Source organism: Arachis duranensis, chromosome 3 (assembly GCF_000817695.3).
Source record: "Arachis duranensis cultivar V14167 chromosome 3, aradu.V14167.gnm2.J7QH, whole genome shotgun sequence".
Lineage (NCBI taxonomy): Eukaryota > Viridiplantae > Streptophyta > Magnoliopsida > Fabales > Fabaceae > Arachis > Arachis duranensis.
The window spans coordinates 13,066,910-13,082,956 of NC_029774.3; the positions used below are offsets into that span (position 1 = coordinate 13,066,910).

At 36.9% G+C, this 16,047-nt stretch overlaps 3 protein-coding genes across 4 annotated transcripts; 2 read left to right on the top strand and 1 right to left on the bottom strand.

Moving 5' to 3' along the window:
• Window positions 1–4,500, top strand: LOC107477703 (uncharacterized). The gene is made up of 5 exons (XM_016097758.3): window positions 1–402; window positions 1,198–1,354; window positions 2,375–2,425; window positions 2,543–2,635; window positions 4,005–4,500. The coding sequence occupies exons 1-5, from the start codon at window positions 245–247 to the stop codon at window positions 4,062–4,064; spliced, it is 519 nt and encodes a 172-aa protein (XP_015953244.1). The 5' UTR covers window positions 1–244; the 3' UTR covers window positions 4,065–4,500.
• Window positions 4,501–5,227: 727 nt separating this feature from the next.
• On the top strand, window positions 5,228–9,968 carry LOC107477704 (condensin complex subunit 2). 2 transcript variants are annotated; one of them, XM_052258791.1, is made up of 14 exons: window positions 5,228–5,680; window positions 5,778–5,882; window positions 6,325–6,442; window positions 6,667–6,740; window positions 6,820–6,880; window positions 6,969–7,169; window positions 7,270–7,568; window positions 7,690–7,834; window positions 7,929–8,185; window positions 8,276–8,306; window positions 8,444–8,586; window positions 8,766–8,876; window positions 9,096–9,343; window positions 9,611–9,968. In XM_052258791.1, exons 1-13 carry the CDS (start codon window positions 5,399–5,401, stop codon window positions 9,288–9,290), a joined length of 2,022 nt encoding a protein of 673 aa, XP_052114751.1. In that variant the 5' UTR covers window positions 5,228–5,398; the 3' UTR covers window positions 9,291–9,343; window positions 9,611–9,968. The 2 variants fall into 2 exon arrangements, with proteins under 2 accessions (XP_052114751.1, XP_052114752.1); XM_052258792.1 differs by having other exon boundaries at window positions 6,673–6,740.
• Window positions 9,969–11,995: 2,027 nt separating this feature from the next.
• Window positions 11,996–13,815, bottom strand: LOC107477705 (uncharacterized). Its single transcript, XM_016097762.3, has 3 exons — window positions 13,389–13,815; window positions 12,982–13,005; window positions 11,996–12,527 (listed from the first exon to the last, which is right to left on the bottom strand). Exons 1-3 carry the CDS (start codon window positions 13,609–13,611, stop codon window positions 12,181–12,183), a joined length of 594 nt encoding a protein of 197 aa, XP_015953248.1. The 5' UTR covers window positions 13,612–13,815; the 3' UTR covers window positions 11,996–12,180.
• Between the last annotated feature and the right edge of the window lie 2,232 nt (window positions 13,816–16,047).

Consider the following 16,047-nt stretch of genomic DNA (forward strand, 5'->3'; position numbering starts at 1 on the left):
CCATATAAAGTCTACGAAAAAGACAGAAAGAAAAGGCAATAGAAAATAGATGCGATGATTAATCCCAAATCCGAATGAAATTAATTGGTGGAAGGAGGAAGGTCTCCATCTGGCATTATTCCGACACGGCGCAGCACTACACTTAACTTGGAACCAACTCTCTCTGTACAGACTGAAGGAATCAATCTTCAACTCAATAATAATTATTCGAAATCGACAAGGAAAGCAACCTGAAGTGAAAACGATGGACAAAGTCATGACATTGTCCGATGCGGCGGGCTTGGGCCGACGGGCCGGTCCACGTTCTCCTTCCTCGTCTTCCATCCTGCCCTACAACCTCCCTCTTCTCGCCGCCCTCCTCGCCTGCGCCCTCGCCCAATTCCTCAAGATCTTCACCACCTGGTCCGTACACATTCCTTTCTTTCCTCTTTTAACCCTTCAATTGTTCGACCTCACTCTCATAGTTATTCGTCCGTGCAATATTTCAACTCTGTTTTTCTCGTATCAATTAGATCAAGGTATTGCCCGCGAAAAGGAAGGGGGGGGGGGTTGCTGTTCTTCATTTCCAGAGCAATAATTTACTTTTGGTTGGGTTTTACCACTGAAGATTAGTTAATTTAGATTAGCCTATTTTGTTTTGGTAGATGAATGTGCAAATCCATATTGGTGTGCTTGTATAGGTACTTATTGTGTTACATTTGGGCAAATTGGACTCACTTCCTTCAATGTTTACATGGTGCTTAGTCTCATTTCTTGTAGTATACAGAGGTATCCAATGTAATATTACTTAAATCTCAAGGATGTCATAGTCTATCTTTTGAATTGAAATGGTGTTGATGCATGTAAGTCTTGGATGAGGAATGTAATGTGTTATAATGATGACAAAAAGGGACCTTTTTAATAAGTCCTTGTAATACATACCTCTTACTTTTGTTTGAGAGTGATTGTGGATTAGTTACTCTCCCAATCCTTTTTGTTTCAAATTTTCGATGGTTTTGTGAATTTGAAGGTATGTGTGTACTTTTGTAGGAAGCCCAGTTTTCGTAGCATCCTTGAGCTTCATGCGTGAAATCAATCTACTTTGAATTTGCATTTTGGATAGTATACCTGAAAAATTTTATTGTTATATACCATAGTTCTGATGTATGAGGAATATGAGCTCATTTTTTCTCCCAAAATTTTCTCCTAGATACTCAGGTATAAGGAAAAGAGATGGGATACTAAAAGGATGCTTGATTCTGGTGGAATGCCTTCATCGCATTCTGCAGCGGTATCAGCACTAGCAGTGGCTATAGGTCTCCAAGAAGGAACAGGGTCATCCGCATTTGCAATTGCTGTCGTCTTGTCATGTATTGTATGTCAATCATCGCTGATAAATTCTTTTAGTTTTGCTCATGTTGTATTACTTTTTCTCTTCTGATATACTTTTCATTATTAGTTCTGATATGAATGGAGTATAGTTAACTTAACATATGTGCTCTTATGGTTTTATGTGTGAATGTTCTTTTATATGGTGTGTATTGTGTAATGAATCCGGATGCCACACTTGAATTCTTTCAAAACGTTAAGATACTCTATACCAAATTATTAACGTCCTCCAAAAATACATTCTGCTAGCAGATTCAGCATTTCCATTGTGATTTTCTGGTGGTTTTATTGGTTGAAATATGGGTAAATGACTCTTTGTCGAAAAAAAATTTAGTTTCTAACAAAATGACTTCCAAAAGATTAATGTGACATCGTGGTACTCCAAAGATTTATTCTTTCTAACAAAATGTACCAAAAGATGGTTTGGTGCAACTTGTCGGAGAAAGTAAATCTTTGGGGAGCCACAATGTCATTTCAATCTTTTTTTGGGGGAGGGGGGGGGGTTAAAATGGTGATTTACTTGGTGAATAATGGTATAAAGTATCTAGGTTTGAAATTCACTTCTTGTACCTTTCCCTTTTTTTTTTATGAAGCAATAGAAAGTGTAATCTTGTGTAGTATGCTGATTACCACACACAGAAAATTAGGAATGGCATCCTTGAATAATGAATCATGATTCCTTATCTTTGTATATTATACAGTTTCATGTAAAAAGTTGGAAGAGTTTCTTTACTGCTCTTTCTATTTTATGTGTGGATTTAAACTCTATATGTTTACTGTCTCCATGGGATGGGATTATTAATCTGTATCCTTCATTTGGTATTCATCTCTTTGTTTTCTCACATGATTGTTCTGACAAACATACTGATAATTGGGGGCTTTTTTCTCTATCCGCTATTTATTTATGTTGCTGTTGTGATTTCCCCTCTTTTTATGGGTATCTTCAGCATTTCAATGTTTTCACTTCAATTGGATGGGATAATTATTTCTTATCTAACTTTGATAGGTAATGTATGATGCCTCAGGAGTTAGACTTCATGCAGGTCGGCAGGCAGAAGTAAGATTTTTTCCTTGGTAGCATCGCTTTCTTGCCTTGACATTTACCCTTAAGTTTTTATATTATAAATTTCACATATTGCTTTGTGGCACAAAATAACGTCAACATTCACTGCAGTTGCTGAATCAAATTGTGTGTGAGCTACCACCAGAACATCCTTTATCTAGTTGCAGACCTCTGCGTGATTCACTTGGCCATACTCCACTTCAGGTGGGTTCTTACAGTGTTTCCCTTTTATGTCTGGTACTTTGGTTACCTTAGGCTTCGATTCTTTGAATACCATTGATGAAATAGCTTAGGATTACTCGCATGCCATTATGCAACAAATATTTAAGACTAACTCATGACCAGAACTTATTATTGTGTATTGTTTGCCAATTAAAATGCTAAAAGCCATCCCTTTCTTTACTGTGATTAATTTTCAAATTGCATGCATAACTTAAGCGTGAAAATTAATGCTGCTAGATCTAAGATCTTCTTGCAATTAAAACTAATCAAATTCTTCTTTATAGTCTTCCCTTTTTTCACTTTCCAGTAAAAAACGAATGAATCTCGACGATTTTCCAAGGCTGCAAGCTATCTATGCAGTTACTAAAGTAAAAAGTAAATTACACTGACCTTATATGAGATTAGGTAATAATTCACAAGTAACCATTGACCCTCTTTTCCAGTGGTCGGATAAGTACCTTTTGTCCCTTGACTTGTCATGCTTAGACCGATCTCTCTACAAGGGAGGTCAGTCTTATTGTCGTGCTTGTAACGAGGTCTGTGTACTGTTTACTGGAATGCTCAATGCTATGTTTCACATAATACAAGTATATCATATGTGATATCAACTAAACCTAAGGGCTAAGGAGATGTTGGTCCTTATTGTAATTATGTACAACTTAAAAGTAAATTAACGTAATTTACTCTTAAAAATTAATCCCCATCTAGTTCCTAAATCCTAATTGACTGTTGCTGCTTAGATTCCACAATTCACTTCACTTCATTTGTGCTACCAAATGCTATGTCAGTTGTAAATTTTTATTTTGAGTGAACACTCAAATTAGTCTCCAAAGAATTTCAAACGAACACTTTGGCCCTCTAACAAATTTGTATTCTTTAGAAGTTTTCGCAAATTACTCCCGACGGATAGAGTAGTCCTTTTGTCAGTTTCAATTAAATTTTTAATATGCATGTTGGACAAATAAGTAATTAATAAATTTTATTAATTATAGGTTCCATAAAATATCACTATAAGACAAATTAGTCTCCATCAAAATGACAGAGAGACCAATCTGTCCGACAGGTGTAATAGGACTTCTAGAGAATAAAAATGTTTTTTTTTCCATCAAGAGAGTTTTATAAAACTCTTGGACTCACGAATTTGGAGTATCCTACTTTCACGCAATTCACAGGGTTTAGAACGAAAGTGTATGATCTAAAATTCCTTAGAACCAATTTAGGTGTTTATTGTCTCTTTTCTTTTGTGGCCAATTTATTTGCTTGAATTCGACCAATCAGTTGGGATTATTTTATCTGCTTCTGTCTCATTAGTGAATGTGTACACGAATAACCACTCTTCTATTTTGAACAGGTTTTTATTGGTAGCATATTGGGATGCATAATAGCATTTTTGATGAGAGGCCCCCATTAATATTCTGTGTGATGATGATCGATACTAATTCTGTAATTCATTTGTCCAATCACAAGTGTTACTTCGTAGCCAACACAAAATCATCGTCCAAAGGGCATGAAAGCCTGCTGTTGTTCCAAGCTTCTTTAGGGTAAACTGGTTCTGATGGTTCACCTCGGTGTTGAGAGATCCTGCTTCCTGATTTTTTGGACGTTCCAACTTCTCTTGTATGCGTTAATTAGTTCATCCTTTAAGTGTTAACTATTGCAGTATAGGTTAATTTTTATTGAACACCATTTGATATAAACTATGGTCTTTCCATTGTGAAATTCACAAGCTGTGGAGGTTGCTTTTTGTGTTTGACTATAAATGTAAATCTAGTTTGTGATATATGATTATGAGATTGTCTATAATTGTGAATTTTGTTTTAATTATATATATGTAAATATCGTTTGTATGTTCGGATTTATTGATCGTGCTTCTAATTATTTCACTCTTGTTCGAAAGATATTTTTTCCTAATAAGAAAATTTTTTAATGTACTGTTAATAGTATAAATTATAAAATGATTTATACAGCAATTTAGTTGTATTTTGTTTTTGAATGACCATTTATATTTTTGATGATATGACAAATACATAATTTGAAAGTATACTTTTTTATTTTTAAAATTTGTTAAAAATTTTAAAAATATTTATAAGTTTTATTTTGTTTTAATTTTGTTACATAACTTTTTTATTTATATCAAATATATCTTTATGGCTAATTTTCCAAAAATTTTTTGATAAAAAATAATAATTTTATAAGAACAATTATCAACGCAAGTAAATCAGAGATAGTTGTCATGTATTATTACTGGATTAGTCTTAAATTTTTTGAAAATTTAACTATCAGTTATATTTGATATAAATAAAAAATTTTAAAAAATAAATAAAATTTAGGAATAATTTTAAAATTTTTGACAAATTTTAAAGATAAAAAATATACTTTATCAGTTTATCTTTGTATAATTAATATCGTTGATTTTTTTAACAAGTTGGAATTTTGGAGTGTATATCATAATTAAGTTCTAAAATTGTATGAAGTTTGAAAAAAGTAAATGGACGGTCCTGATTCACTTTAAACTAAGCACATCAACGACTCTCTCCACGCTTCTTCTAAATCTCTTCTCCCAAACAGGTCCTCCTAGTTTGCAACTTTGCTCAGAGAAGAAACCTATCAAAATTCAAATTACGAAAATGGAGGGAAACGACCCCGTTCCACTTCCTCTCTGATCTGCTCCTATTCCAACCCCAAATTCTCAATTCCAAACCCTAATTCAATTCTCTTTTCTTCTTCTCTTCTGCTGTTGCTGCTATGGCGGAAAATCTAAGCCCGAACCCAACCATGGCCGGCCAGAAGCAGAGGCTTCCCATGGCCGCTCGCATCCAGTCCCCCACCAGCCCCTTCTTCTTGGGTTCCAATGATGACAAACTGGAACGAGCCCAGGCACGTGCTGCACGTGCGGCCGCCATCCGCCGCAAGAACGTCGCCGCCAACTTGAACTCCCAATCCTCCGACGCCAACTCCGACCCGTGCCTCAACAAGCAGCAGATCCTCGATTTGTTCAAGAACTGCATCAAGCTCGCCAGCGAAAATGTAAGACAGACAGAAAAAGAATAAGAAAAAGTTATACTAGTTGAACTGAATTGTGTTTTGATTTTTCTTCTTCCGAAAAAATGTTTCTTCGTTGCAGAAAATTAATCAGAAAAACACGTGGGAGTTGAATTTGATTGACCACATAACTGATATTATCAAGGCTGGAGAAGAAGATGGAGATGTGGAGACTAATTTTCAGAAGGTGCGTGTGTGCTTAATTCGTGCATACTCAGTTTTCCGATGTTGTTATAGCTAACTATTCGATTCAAAAAATTGTTATTACTGCGAAGAATATGTATGAGTAAGGTTATGTGTGCGCAAATGGGGCTAATTAGCGGCACATGTAACAATGGCTACAATAATCCATTAGGTATGTAGAGTTTGTCAATGTTTATATATCATATCTCAGTTTAATCATTTATAAAGTTTGTTATATTGCAATGATGCCACTAAAAGTAATTCCAAATCTATATGCAATGAGGATTGGTTCACTCTGCTTCTAGATTCTGCAGAACTTGTCCTTGTTTATGAATTGCACTGATGAACTACGGCAGTGATTGTACAACAATTTGGCAGCAATGGTTCTAAAATCTTAGTTATGCATGTGTAGTCTGTGTATATTCATTTTGAGTTTGTTTGTGCAGGCAAGCTGCACTCTTGAGGCTGGAGTCAAAATTTATTCGTTAAGGGTTGATTCAGTGCATTCTGAGGCATATAAAGTACTTGGCGGGATGAATAGAGCTGGCCAAGAAGCTGAGCAAGGTTTCAATTATCACCCTCTCTCTTCAAGCTTCAATTCTACTATTTCTGTTCTCCTCTTTCCTTCTTTGGCTTATGTAGTCAGTTACTGAGTTTACTTTGCGGGTGGGGTCTTTGGGGATTGCTCCTCTTAATCATTGTTTAGCAAGTGCTATAATTTCTAACTAACTATTGATTTTCTAATATTTTGTTCTGTATCGGTTATAAGGTTAAATTCATGTTGTCAGATGCAGATGCTACAGTGGAGGGTGATAACACTGAAAATGGAAAAGAAAGAAGCAGGAAAGAGACAGACAAAAAGGTAAATAATCTTTGGATCTCTGGACTTGTCTGGTTAATCATATTATTTGAATAGTTGTAACAGTAGTTTGCTCATGCAGTTATCACCTTTGTCAACATTGGAATCATCTTTTGAGGCTCTTAACGTGAAGAAGTTTGATGGTGATTTCTAATCCCTTTTTATGGTCCATGTTTTGTTTGAAGTGTGTCCTTGGTTCTGATTGTGCTGAAAATGCATATGTTTTTGCAGCTGCATTTGTTGTGGATCCCCTCTACCGTCAGACAACGGCAAAATTTGATGAAGGTGGAGCCAAGGGTCTTTTAATGAATAATCTTGGTGTATATGGTGGATGTAGGGTGCTCTTTGATTCACTAGAGGTGCCTGCAAAATGCATGACAAGTAAAAATCAACATGATATATCAGATACTATTGATCTTTCTTTTGCCAAGGGTGAGTTACTTTTTGAATGATCTGGTGAAACTGCTGTTAATTACATCTAAATACATTCAACATAGCTGATGATAAGTTGGTGACTGACATTTTGTAATAGATTGTGTTGAGCACATGGTGCTGGAAGTACGTATGAAGGATGAAATTTCTCCAACTCTCAGGACTATAGTGAACCAATTTGATGAAAGTAACAGAAGGCCCACCGATTTTCAATTTCATGGCCAAAATACAGCTGAAGAGATGGAGGTGCCTTTTGACTGTGAAATGAGGGCCGACACAGAAGAGCATGAGAACTGCATGGCCTGGAGTGATGATCATGATGAGCCAACAGTTGCTGATTTGGGATCTAATGATTTCGTATCCAATGATGCTGATCCAAGTTTTCCTGATTACCCTCAGGTTTCTTATGTTTTTCAGCCCTATTAATCTCTAATCATTGATTGTCTTGGATGAATTTTAAAAGTTTTCTATTGATATTTAGTATGGATGGACATATTTAAATAAATTCAAAATATTGTAGGAAAATGGGCTATTTTCTTCTCAAGACCCTGATACGGACGACAGATTTGGTAATGTCGATAGTTTCCTATTTTTGAGTCTGGGTTTTAGTTCAAAACAAAATGCATGGGCAGGCCCTGATCATTGGAAATATAAAAAATCTAAAGGTGCGTTTGAAGGCCAGCAACAACCTCTAATAATGCTTGTGTCTCTAAGTTTCAGATTTTCAGTATGGTAATTTCCTTAGTATCTGTTTTGTAGTCTCAGAGGTTCATCCTCCTTCTGAAAATGGATCAGCCCTAAAGACTAGGGCGCCAAGGAGTAAGAAACAGAAAGAAATTGATTTAGATTTCACAGTTTTCCTTGAGAAGGAAATGTTAGATATATTTAATCCTCCCAAGAATCCCAAAACATTGCTGCTCCCCGAGAGCAGAATCCCTTGCAATACAAAACTTCCGGAGGACTGCCACTACCAGCCAGAGGATCTTGTTAAATTATTTCTTCTGCCTGATGTGAAGGTAGTTTCTTCAAGATAGAAATTATTTCCAAAGTTCTTTTTCTGGAGTAATATTTATTTAAATCTCTGATAAGTTCTATTATTTTTCTAGTGTCTCGGGAGGAGGGCAAAAAGGCTCTCAGGTACAATGCTGTGCTATTGCTAATTTATGACTACCATAATTTCTATCTTCAGTATCATATTATGTTTGGATTGTCAATACATGCTTGGATATTTTTATCTTTCTCCTGATTTTATTTCAAATTCCATGCGTGTGTAGATGAATCTAGAGAACAATGCAATAATGAGTCATTCCCTTCCTGGGATAATGGAAGTTTTTGTGGTGGTGAGCCTGGTGATTATGAAGGTGATGTTCATAGTGACATAGAGGACTCTGACACTCTTGTTAGTCAGCCTCGTCAGGTGAGTTAGGAACTTTTGTTGAATATTTATGCACTAGTTATTGAAATGAGACCATTTCATATATTATCATAGATGTTGATGAAGGTGTAATGGCGTTTGTCGACGCATGTACTACTCATCATTAGTCTTTAATCAAAATCATTGCAGTTAGAAGCATATGCTCATTATGAATAATACAGGTAAATAAAATTGAAGTCCAGTACGACAAAACTTCCAAGCAAGTTAATGTTCAGGAACTGAAAATTACTCTTTGGAACCATGTTCAAGAATCTGCTAACCTGTCTTTTGAGGTATGCTAATATTTCTACTCCATCACTTAAAATTCTTCCTCGCACAATGAGTTTGCTTCCTGATTTATGTTGCTATTTTGCACTGCTAACGGTACATATTTGCTTCACTATTCTATAGTTCAGTAGATAATGAATGTAGTTTCTTTCTGTCTTTGCTGTTGAGTAATTTCTAATTTTTGCATTGACATGATTTTTTTTAACCCTTTCTACATTGCATAGGGTAAAAAAGAAACAGTATCTTTCAGAAGTGTATTGGCCAACTTTCCTACCGACTGCAATGCTGCTGCAACTATCAGTGACATCTCTCCCCATTTGTGCTTCATATGTTTGTTGCATCTGGCAAATGAGAAAGGATTGAGCATTCAAGGCTACCCCAGCTTGGATGATCTAGCCATATGCATTCCAAATATTTAGATTCTTCTTTTTTCACCCACTTTCCCTTGATTTGGGAATTAGAACATAGTCTGGTAGGTGACTCTTACAATTTCTATGCACTGTGCTTTGTCAGATAGATATTTTGAAGAATCTGCATTTCATTGTTTCCTCTTTTATTCTCCAAAGCTTTTATTCTTCAGAAATTGCTTTCGTTTCCCCCATGTTCATAGACATCACATCATGGTGATGAACTTTCTCATTCAACTTTGGATGATAGTTAACAGTTTAACAGATAAATATTGTATTATAGAGAACGATTAAGTTGTTCAAAATTTCTCATTTCTGCTTTGAATCTTCAGGTGGGGAGTTTACATGTTAACCACGTTCAATGAAGCATTGAAGTTGCAAGTTTGCTTTTGCCTTGAATCTTGGCTGTGCAAATACTAGTTTGGTTACGGTGGTTTAATTCTGACCTTTGATGATGTTTAAATCTCCATTCATGCTCATTGTATTATTATATTATTTGCTTTCATGAGCATTGCCAGTGGTTGTGCAAATACGCCATTCATTCATGGATGTATGAATGGTTGTAATTGCCGCTAAATGCTACATTGTCTATAGAGTGGTTCGCTCTATGGTGTAGATTGAGATTTGAGAATCTGTTAGTATTATTGAATATCATTATTGAAAATATAGAAAGATTATTATTCTATCGAATTTATGACCATTTGTACCCATGTACCCATGATAAATGCTGTCCGTCTGACAAAAGTGTCCTAGCTTGAATCTGAGCTTGGTTCGTGGGTTTCCGAACCTACGTGGCACTCCCACCCCCCTAAAGCTCCCAGCAGCATCAGACAAGCCAAAATTTTCAACAAGCAGCATGAATCAAAACAGCAAAATTTTCAAACAGCAGCATGAATCAAAACAAACCTAAATCCATTATCCAACTCAAATTATCTAACAACCTAAGCAACTAACATGCATTTCTAACTAACCAAATTAAGCAAAATGAACTAAAAGCAATACAATGAAAGAAACATAACTCAACAAATGAAAATGGGAACCTGGGAAGCAGAGAATGAACAGGTGAAGGGAAGATGATGGCTGAATTGGCCAGGGTAGAAGCAGCGGCCTGGTAGTGGCACTGCTTCAATTGCAGCAGCGGAGAGTGAATGCAGCCATGAAACAGGGGAAAACGGAGGGGATGGAAGACACAAGGGCTGCACCCTGTTCTGGTCGTTCCATGGGAGAACCGGAAACGGGGTTGGAATCGCAACGGTGCTAGGCTGGTTTGCGATGGTGAGACGGGATGACAGAGAAGGAAGAAGAAAGGGGGAAAGGGGCTCATCGTCAAGTGTCGCTGTGGCTCGTCGACGGCGCGGCGGTTCGGCCAGTGTGGAAAAGGGAAGAGGGTTGCGGTGGCTCGTAGAGGCTGATGGTGATAGTTGGCGGAGCTAGGGTTCGGACAGGGGAGTGGTGACGGGTTGGAACGCCGTAAGGACGCTGCGGAGAAGGTTGGGTGTCGCGGCTGTTTGGTGGCAGACGAGAGGAGACCCAAGAATGGAGAAGGTGGCCACTGCCGCTCTGGGCTTTGGTGGAGAGGAGGAGCTGGCGCTGTAGTTTCTGGGCTCAACGGAGGTGAGAAGAGGGGAAGAAGAAGAGAAAGGGACGCGGCGGTGTGGGTTGTCGCCGGAGGTTGTGGTGAAGGGAGGTGGCTGTGGCGGTGCTGAGGTGGTGGTGATGGAGGTTATGGAGGTTATGGTGATGGTGATGGTGAAGAAGATGAAGATGAAGATGATGATGGTGAATGGTTGGCTCAGATATGGAGTGGAAGTGCCACGTAGGTTCAGAAACCCACGAACCAAGCTCAGCCCAAGCCAAGGCACTTTTGTCAGACGGATAGCATCTATCATGAGTACAAGATTAGTTTCAAGCTTTCATGGGTACAAATGTCAGCGTTTTCATCTCTCATGGGTATAAATGGTCATTTATTTTTATTCTCTCCGTATGTTCTGTTAGTATTTACTTTTACTTAAGTATATTAAATTAAGAATAAAGTATATTTTTTTTCTTTTAACATTTGCGATTTTTTTCAAAAATATTCCCAATGTTTAATTTCATTCAATTTTGTTACTAATGTTTTTTATTTGTTCAAAATTATCTCTGAAAATTTTTAATTGTCTCTAATGTCTTACATGAAATCAACATCTAGAATTAATTTTGACACAAATTGAAAATGTTAGAAATAAAATTAAATGCAACTAAACGTTAAGGATAAATTAAAAAAAAAAGATCGCAAACGATAGAGACAAAAAATTTACTTTGCCCTTAAATTAAAAAACTTTTCTACTACTGAAAATAGAATATAAAACCCATAAGCTTTCATACTGGAGAAGTGTTTTCAAATCAATAAAGATGACATAGACGCGGAAATTATTTATATTTTTCTTTGCCAATCAAGAATTTTTCCTATCCACAAAAGAACAAAACAAATCAACGATTGCCCGCGTTCTCTTTATCAATATCACAACTCACAACACATGATCGAAAATCCATCTTAAACTTTCAAAGAAAATAGTGAACCACAGCTAAATTCTATAATGTTTCTCCTCTAATAATATATTATTATTACAGAAAAATTCAACAATATTTCGCCATTAGTAATATATAAAACTCCAGATGAGACATGTAAATCTTACATATTAGTATTACCACTAAAATCAGAATTATGTTGAACCTGCTTAAACAAAAAATTTTAGATGTAACATTAGCATTATCTTGCACAGTTGCATGTGGAAGCAATACCCAAAATGGGCGTTAAAGTTACAAACATCATTTGTTTTTATACACTTAATCTTCCATGAACAAATTTGTTTCTGTTACCAACACTTTAAACTCAGTTTCTTTGAGAAGTGTAACGCAATGCCTATTCTCTAAGCAGTTTAGTTTGTACATTTCCTTGAGACTTGGCAGCCCCTTCTTTCCACCCTTTCTGCCGTGCTCTAAGTTCCCACAATGCAGTCAGCTTCTTCTGAGCTACCAAGGTTAACTCCGCTTTCTCCCTCGCCTCCTCGCACGTCTCCATCCCTGAATTGCACTTGTCTGCTTCCTTTTGATACGAAGATGCGATCTTCTTCGCCTCAAGGAGTGCCATGTCAGCATGCTGCTGTTGTTCCAAAGCTTGGTTCTCCCTTAGCTTTAGTTCTTCTGACAATAGTTCGCCAAAATTCTTTTCGGTGTCTCCACTCACCTCCGGATCAGGCTTTGCACAATCTGTGTAACAATAAGGAAAAATGCAGATGAAGCTCAAATGAACGTTTTGGTTCTTTAGCTTTGATATCATTTTCTAGCAGAAGCTTATCATCATTGAAGTTTCTAGAGGGCAACAGCCAACAAAAACATGACACAACATATAATCCAAGCAAGTTTACTATAAATTAAGAATGCTAGAACATTGTAATTAGTTTAACATATGAGTACAGATTGGCATAAAACAAAATTATAAGGAAAAATTATATGTTCTGAAGTGACATTAGATTTTTTTCATCATAAAAGTAGATTCAGTTGATGAAAAAACAACAAACTTCCTAAATTCTTAAAGTAAGTCAACATTCAACAATGATAGCTTCAGCTCCTACCATCATACAAATCGGCATTATATAGAGAAGTTAACAAAATGGTTTAATTAATTGATTCGATGTAGTTCATCCAGAGAACAGAAACCAACCTCCAAATGAAGTGTTACTCAGACCTACAAAATCACATAGAAAGAAACATAATTAGTTACATGCCAAATGTGCAGTTGAACAAAGACAAGGTAGCAGCAAACTATAATAAAACCAAAAAGATATTTAATTGGAACTGTATTTACTACCAGAGACCAAAATAATTTGCCAATTTATCAGCATCATCATATGACAGATTGAAGTCAAGTAACAATGTCTTTTTGTCAAATTACTCATACTGGAGTATATGAATTGCGAGATCAAGCTATAGTGAGAAAAGAAAATCAATCCAACCCAGATCCAAACCCCATAATCCAATGACCCAATTAAGAAAAGCACAAACTTTTAACAAGATGATAAGATGGGTAATCAGGAACACACGTGAAATGAGATCTGAAAAAGCAAGCACCTTGTGGAATTGAAAGTATGGGTTGGGAAGAACAATCACAGAGACAAGGAGCACAAGAAGAAGAAGAAGAAGAAGAAGAAGAAGAAGAAGAAGAGTGGTTGACATCAAGCAATCCTTCCATTAAGTGCCAGTAAAGAGGGGGACCCACTATGTACCCTGCTATGCACAGTGCCACAACCCCTAAAGCAATCTTCAATATAACCCCTGTGTTGTTCGTAGCCATCTTTCTCTCTCTAGAGAGAGAAACAAACGATGATTGTGGTGTGGTAGTAGTATTTACTATTTAGGTGTCGGCAATTGGCAAGTGTTAGAAAGAGTAAAGAGGTTTGCGCTGCACTTGACTGGAAAGAGAAACCTGTCTTCATCTAATTTAAGGATTCTGTTAAGACTTAAGACAATGCAAATGATCAAGTGATATCTCAGATCGATATGTCTAATTTCACGCGGTTTCACTGCGACTCCACCATTATTTACTTCTTTATCTTATGGAATTTCATTGCATTAAACACGAGTAAACTAATTGTTCGAATTTAGGATTGTAAATCAACAACAAACTCTTAAATAAAATTTTAATTTANTATAAAAAGATGATGTCATTCGAGTTATAGCTCATTGGCATATATATATAGTTAATTGTATAATATTTTATTAATAAAATAAATATTTTTTATATTATGTTTTAGATCCGATCTCTAGGTCTTTTTTCGAAACGGTCATCAAACCTGATAATTTTAAAGTTGAGCCATTCTCACAACCCAAAAACTAATCAATAACTTTTAATATCCTGATCTAACATTCAAATTCAAATTCATTTCTTATCTTAACTAAATAAAGATAAGATAAGATAACTATCACAAGTTATATAAAGAGGAGCCAAATGTCCCACAGGTACTCACTCATTTCTCACACACAAACACACCTCTTAGATCCAGTCGCGTCGAAATGTCTTTACAGGTGCCATCCCCGCTGCTTCAGAGCTCAAATCGCGCCATCATCAAGACCTGCAAATTTCCGATCTCTTACTCAACTTGTATGGATGACCTCCTGTACATTGGCAACGTCTGTGAAAACTTGCAGAATTTGGTGGCATGGCAGACGAATGCGGGGAGCAGCTTTCAAGCCTCAATGACCACCCAAACTCACTAGAGCATGAATTGCAGAATGACGACAATCCCCACCTCACGAGAGGATAGCCAGTGTCGCCCACGCCAAACCAAATTACAATCATAAAAAAAAACCCCGCGAGAAAGAAACCACAACTCTAACAAAAGTAGAACACTCGAGGGTTTAAGAGAGCAAGCGAATTGGATCACCTAAGAGCTCCAAGATCAGATGCAGACCTTGGAGGATCGGATCACCTCTAAGGAACACTACTAACCAAAACACATGAGTGAAGCGATCTCCCAGATCATATCACGAAAAGATCAAAGAAAAGAGAGATAGCTAAACCGACATCACGGTAGGCGCCGAAGCAGCAGTAGATTGTGAGAATCTGAGCACCAAAGAGATTCCAAACAAAGAAGGAATAAACCCGTGAAAATGGGAGCCACCCTATTCACCGAAAAAGTCCTAAAGGTCAAGCTGCCAAAGGGTTTCGACAAACCAATTGACATGAAATACGACGACACTTAATGACCTTCAAAGCCAAGATGAACTTAGAAGGAGCAGCCGACGCAGTCCGGTGTAGACCCTTCCTGATAAAATTGGTTGGACCGACCATTAAGTGGTTCAACGCTCTCTCAAAACAGTTTGATATTCTGCTTCGACAACGTCTCCAAGAAATTCATGATGCAATTCACCACACGGATTGCGAAAGAAAAACACCCGATCAGCCTGTTCGGAGTCACACAAAGACAAGATGAACTCACAAGAAAATACCTTGATAGGGTCCACGGTGAATGCTTAACAGCCAATGGAATCATAGAGTTCGCAGCCAGTCTCTACCTAACCAACAGACTAATGAACAAGGACTTTAGGAAGCACCTCACAAACAACCTGATCTAGACGATGCAACAAATTCAGATCGTGGCAAGAGAATACATAAACGATGAAGAGGTAAGTAAGGTCGTAGCAGCCAATAAATGATACCACAGCAACACTGCCCGCATGAAACAATCCACAAACTAAAGAATACGTAAAGTAATGATATCGGCCCCCTTCCAGGGAGGGAAAGCTAACCCCCAATTGAGAAGGACCCAACCAAATTGGTAAACTTTCTTTTTTTTTAATTTTATGTTCTTTCTACTTTGTTTTAAGGGTACTCTTTCCTACCCAAAAACAACGAGAGATTTTGATCAGCCCCAACTTGTTCAAATTTCAATAAAGCAAGTTATCAATTTAGAAAACATCATTTTCTCTTCTACGTTCATACCAACACAACAAATGGTACGAACAAAACAGCTACTTTGGAGACTGATCATCTCTGAAGCTAACAAAACGGATATCCAAATAAGTAAATGGCTATCCAGGGATCGATTATCCCGAGGCCAACAAAACGGATATCCAAATAAATAAATAGCTACCCGAGAATCGATCACCCCGAGACTAACAAAACGGATATCTAAATAAGCAAATGGCTACCCGGGGATCGATCACCCTAAGGCCAATAGAATGGATTTCCAAATAACAAAACGGATATCAAAATAAGTAAACAGCTACT

Excerpts from the sequence above, each read along its gene's own strand:
- LOC107477703 (XM_016097758.3), top strand. The coding sequence starts at position 245 with ATGGACAAAGTCATGACATTGTCCGATGCGGCGGGCTTGGGCCGACGG. Across the intron at positions 403-1,197 it reads CTCAAGATCTTCACCACCTG|GTATAAGGAAAAGAGATGGG; the intron begins GTCCGTACACAT and ends CTAGATACTCAG. Across the intron at positions 1,355-2,374 it reads CTGTCGTCTTGTCATGTATT|GTAATGTATGATGCCTCAGG; the intron begins GTATGTCAATCA and ends TAACTTTGATAG.
- LOC107477705 (XM_016097762.3), bottom strand. The coding sequence starts at position 13,611 with ATGGCTACGAACAACACAGGGGTTATATTGAAGATTGCTTTAGGGGTT. Across the intron at positions 13,006-13,388 it reads CATACTTTCAATTCCACAAG|GTCTGAGTAACACTTCATTT; the intron begins GTGCTTGCTTTT and ends GTGATTTTGTAG. Across the intron at positions 12,528-12,981 it reads GAGTAACACTTCATTTGGAG|ATTGTGCAAAGCCTGATCCG; the intron begins GTTGGTTTCTGT and ends ATTGTTACACAG.
- LOC107477704 (XM_052258791.1), top strand. The coding sequence starts at position 5,399 with ATGGCGGAAAATCTAAGCCCGAACCCAACCATGGCCGGCCAGAAGCAG. Across the intron at positions 7,569-7,689 it reads GTTTTCCTGATTACCCTCAG|GAAAATGGGCTATTTTCTTC; the intron begins GTTTCTTATGTT and ends AAAATATTGTAG. Across the intron at positions 7,835-7,928 it reads GAAATATAAAAAATCTAAAG|TCTCAGAGGTTCATCCTCCT; the intron begins GTGCGTTTGAAG and ends TCTGTTTTGTAG.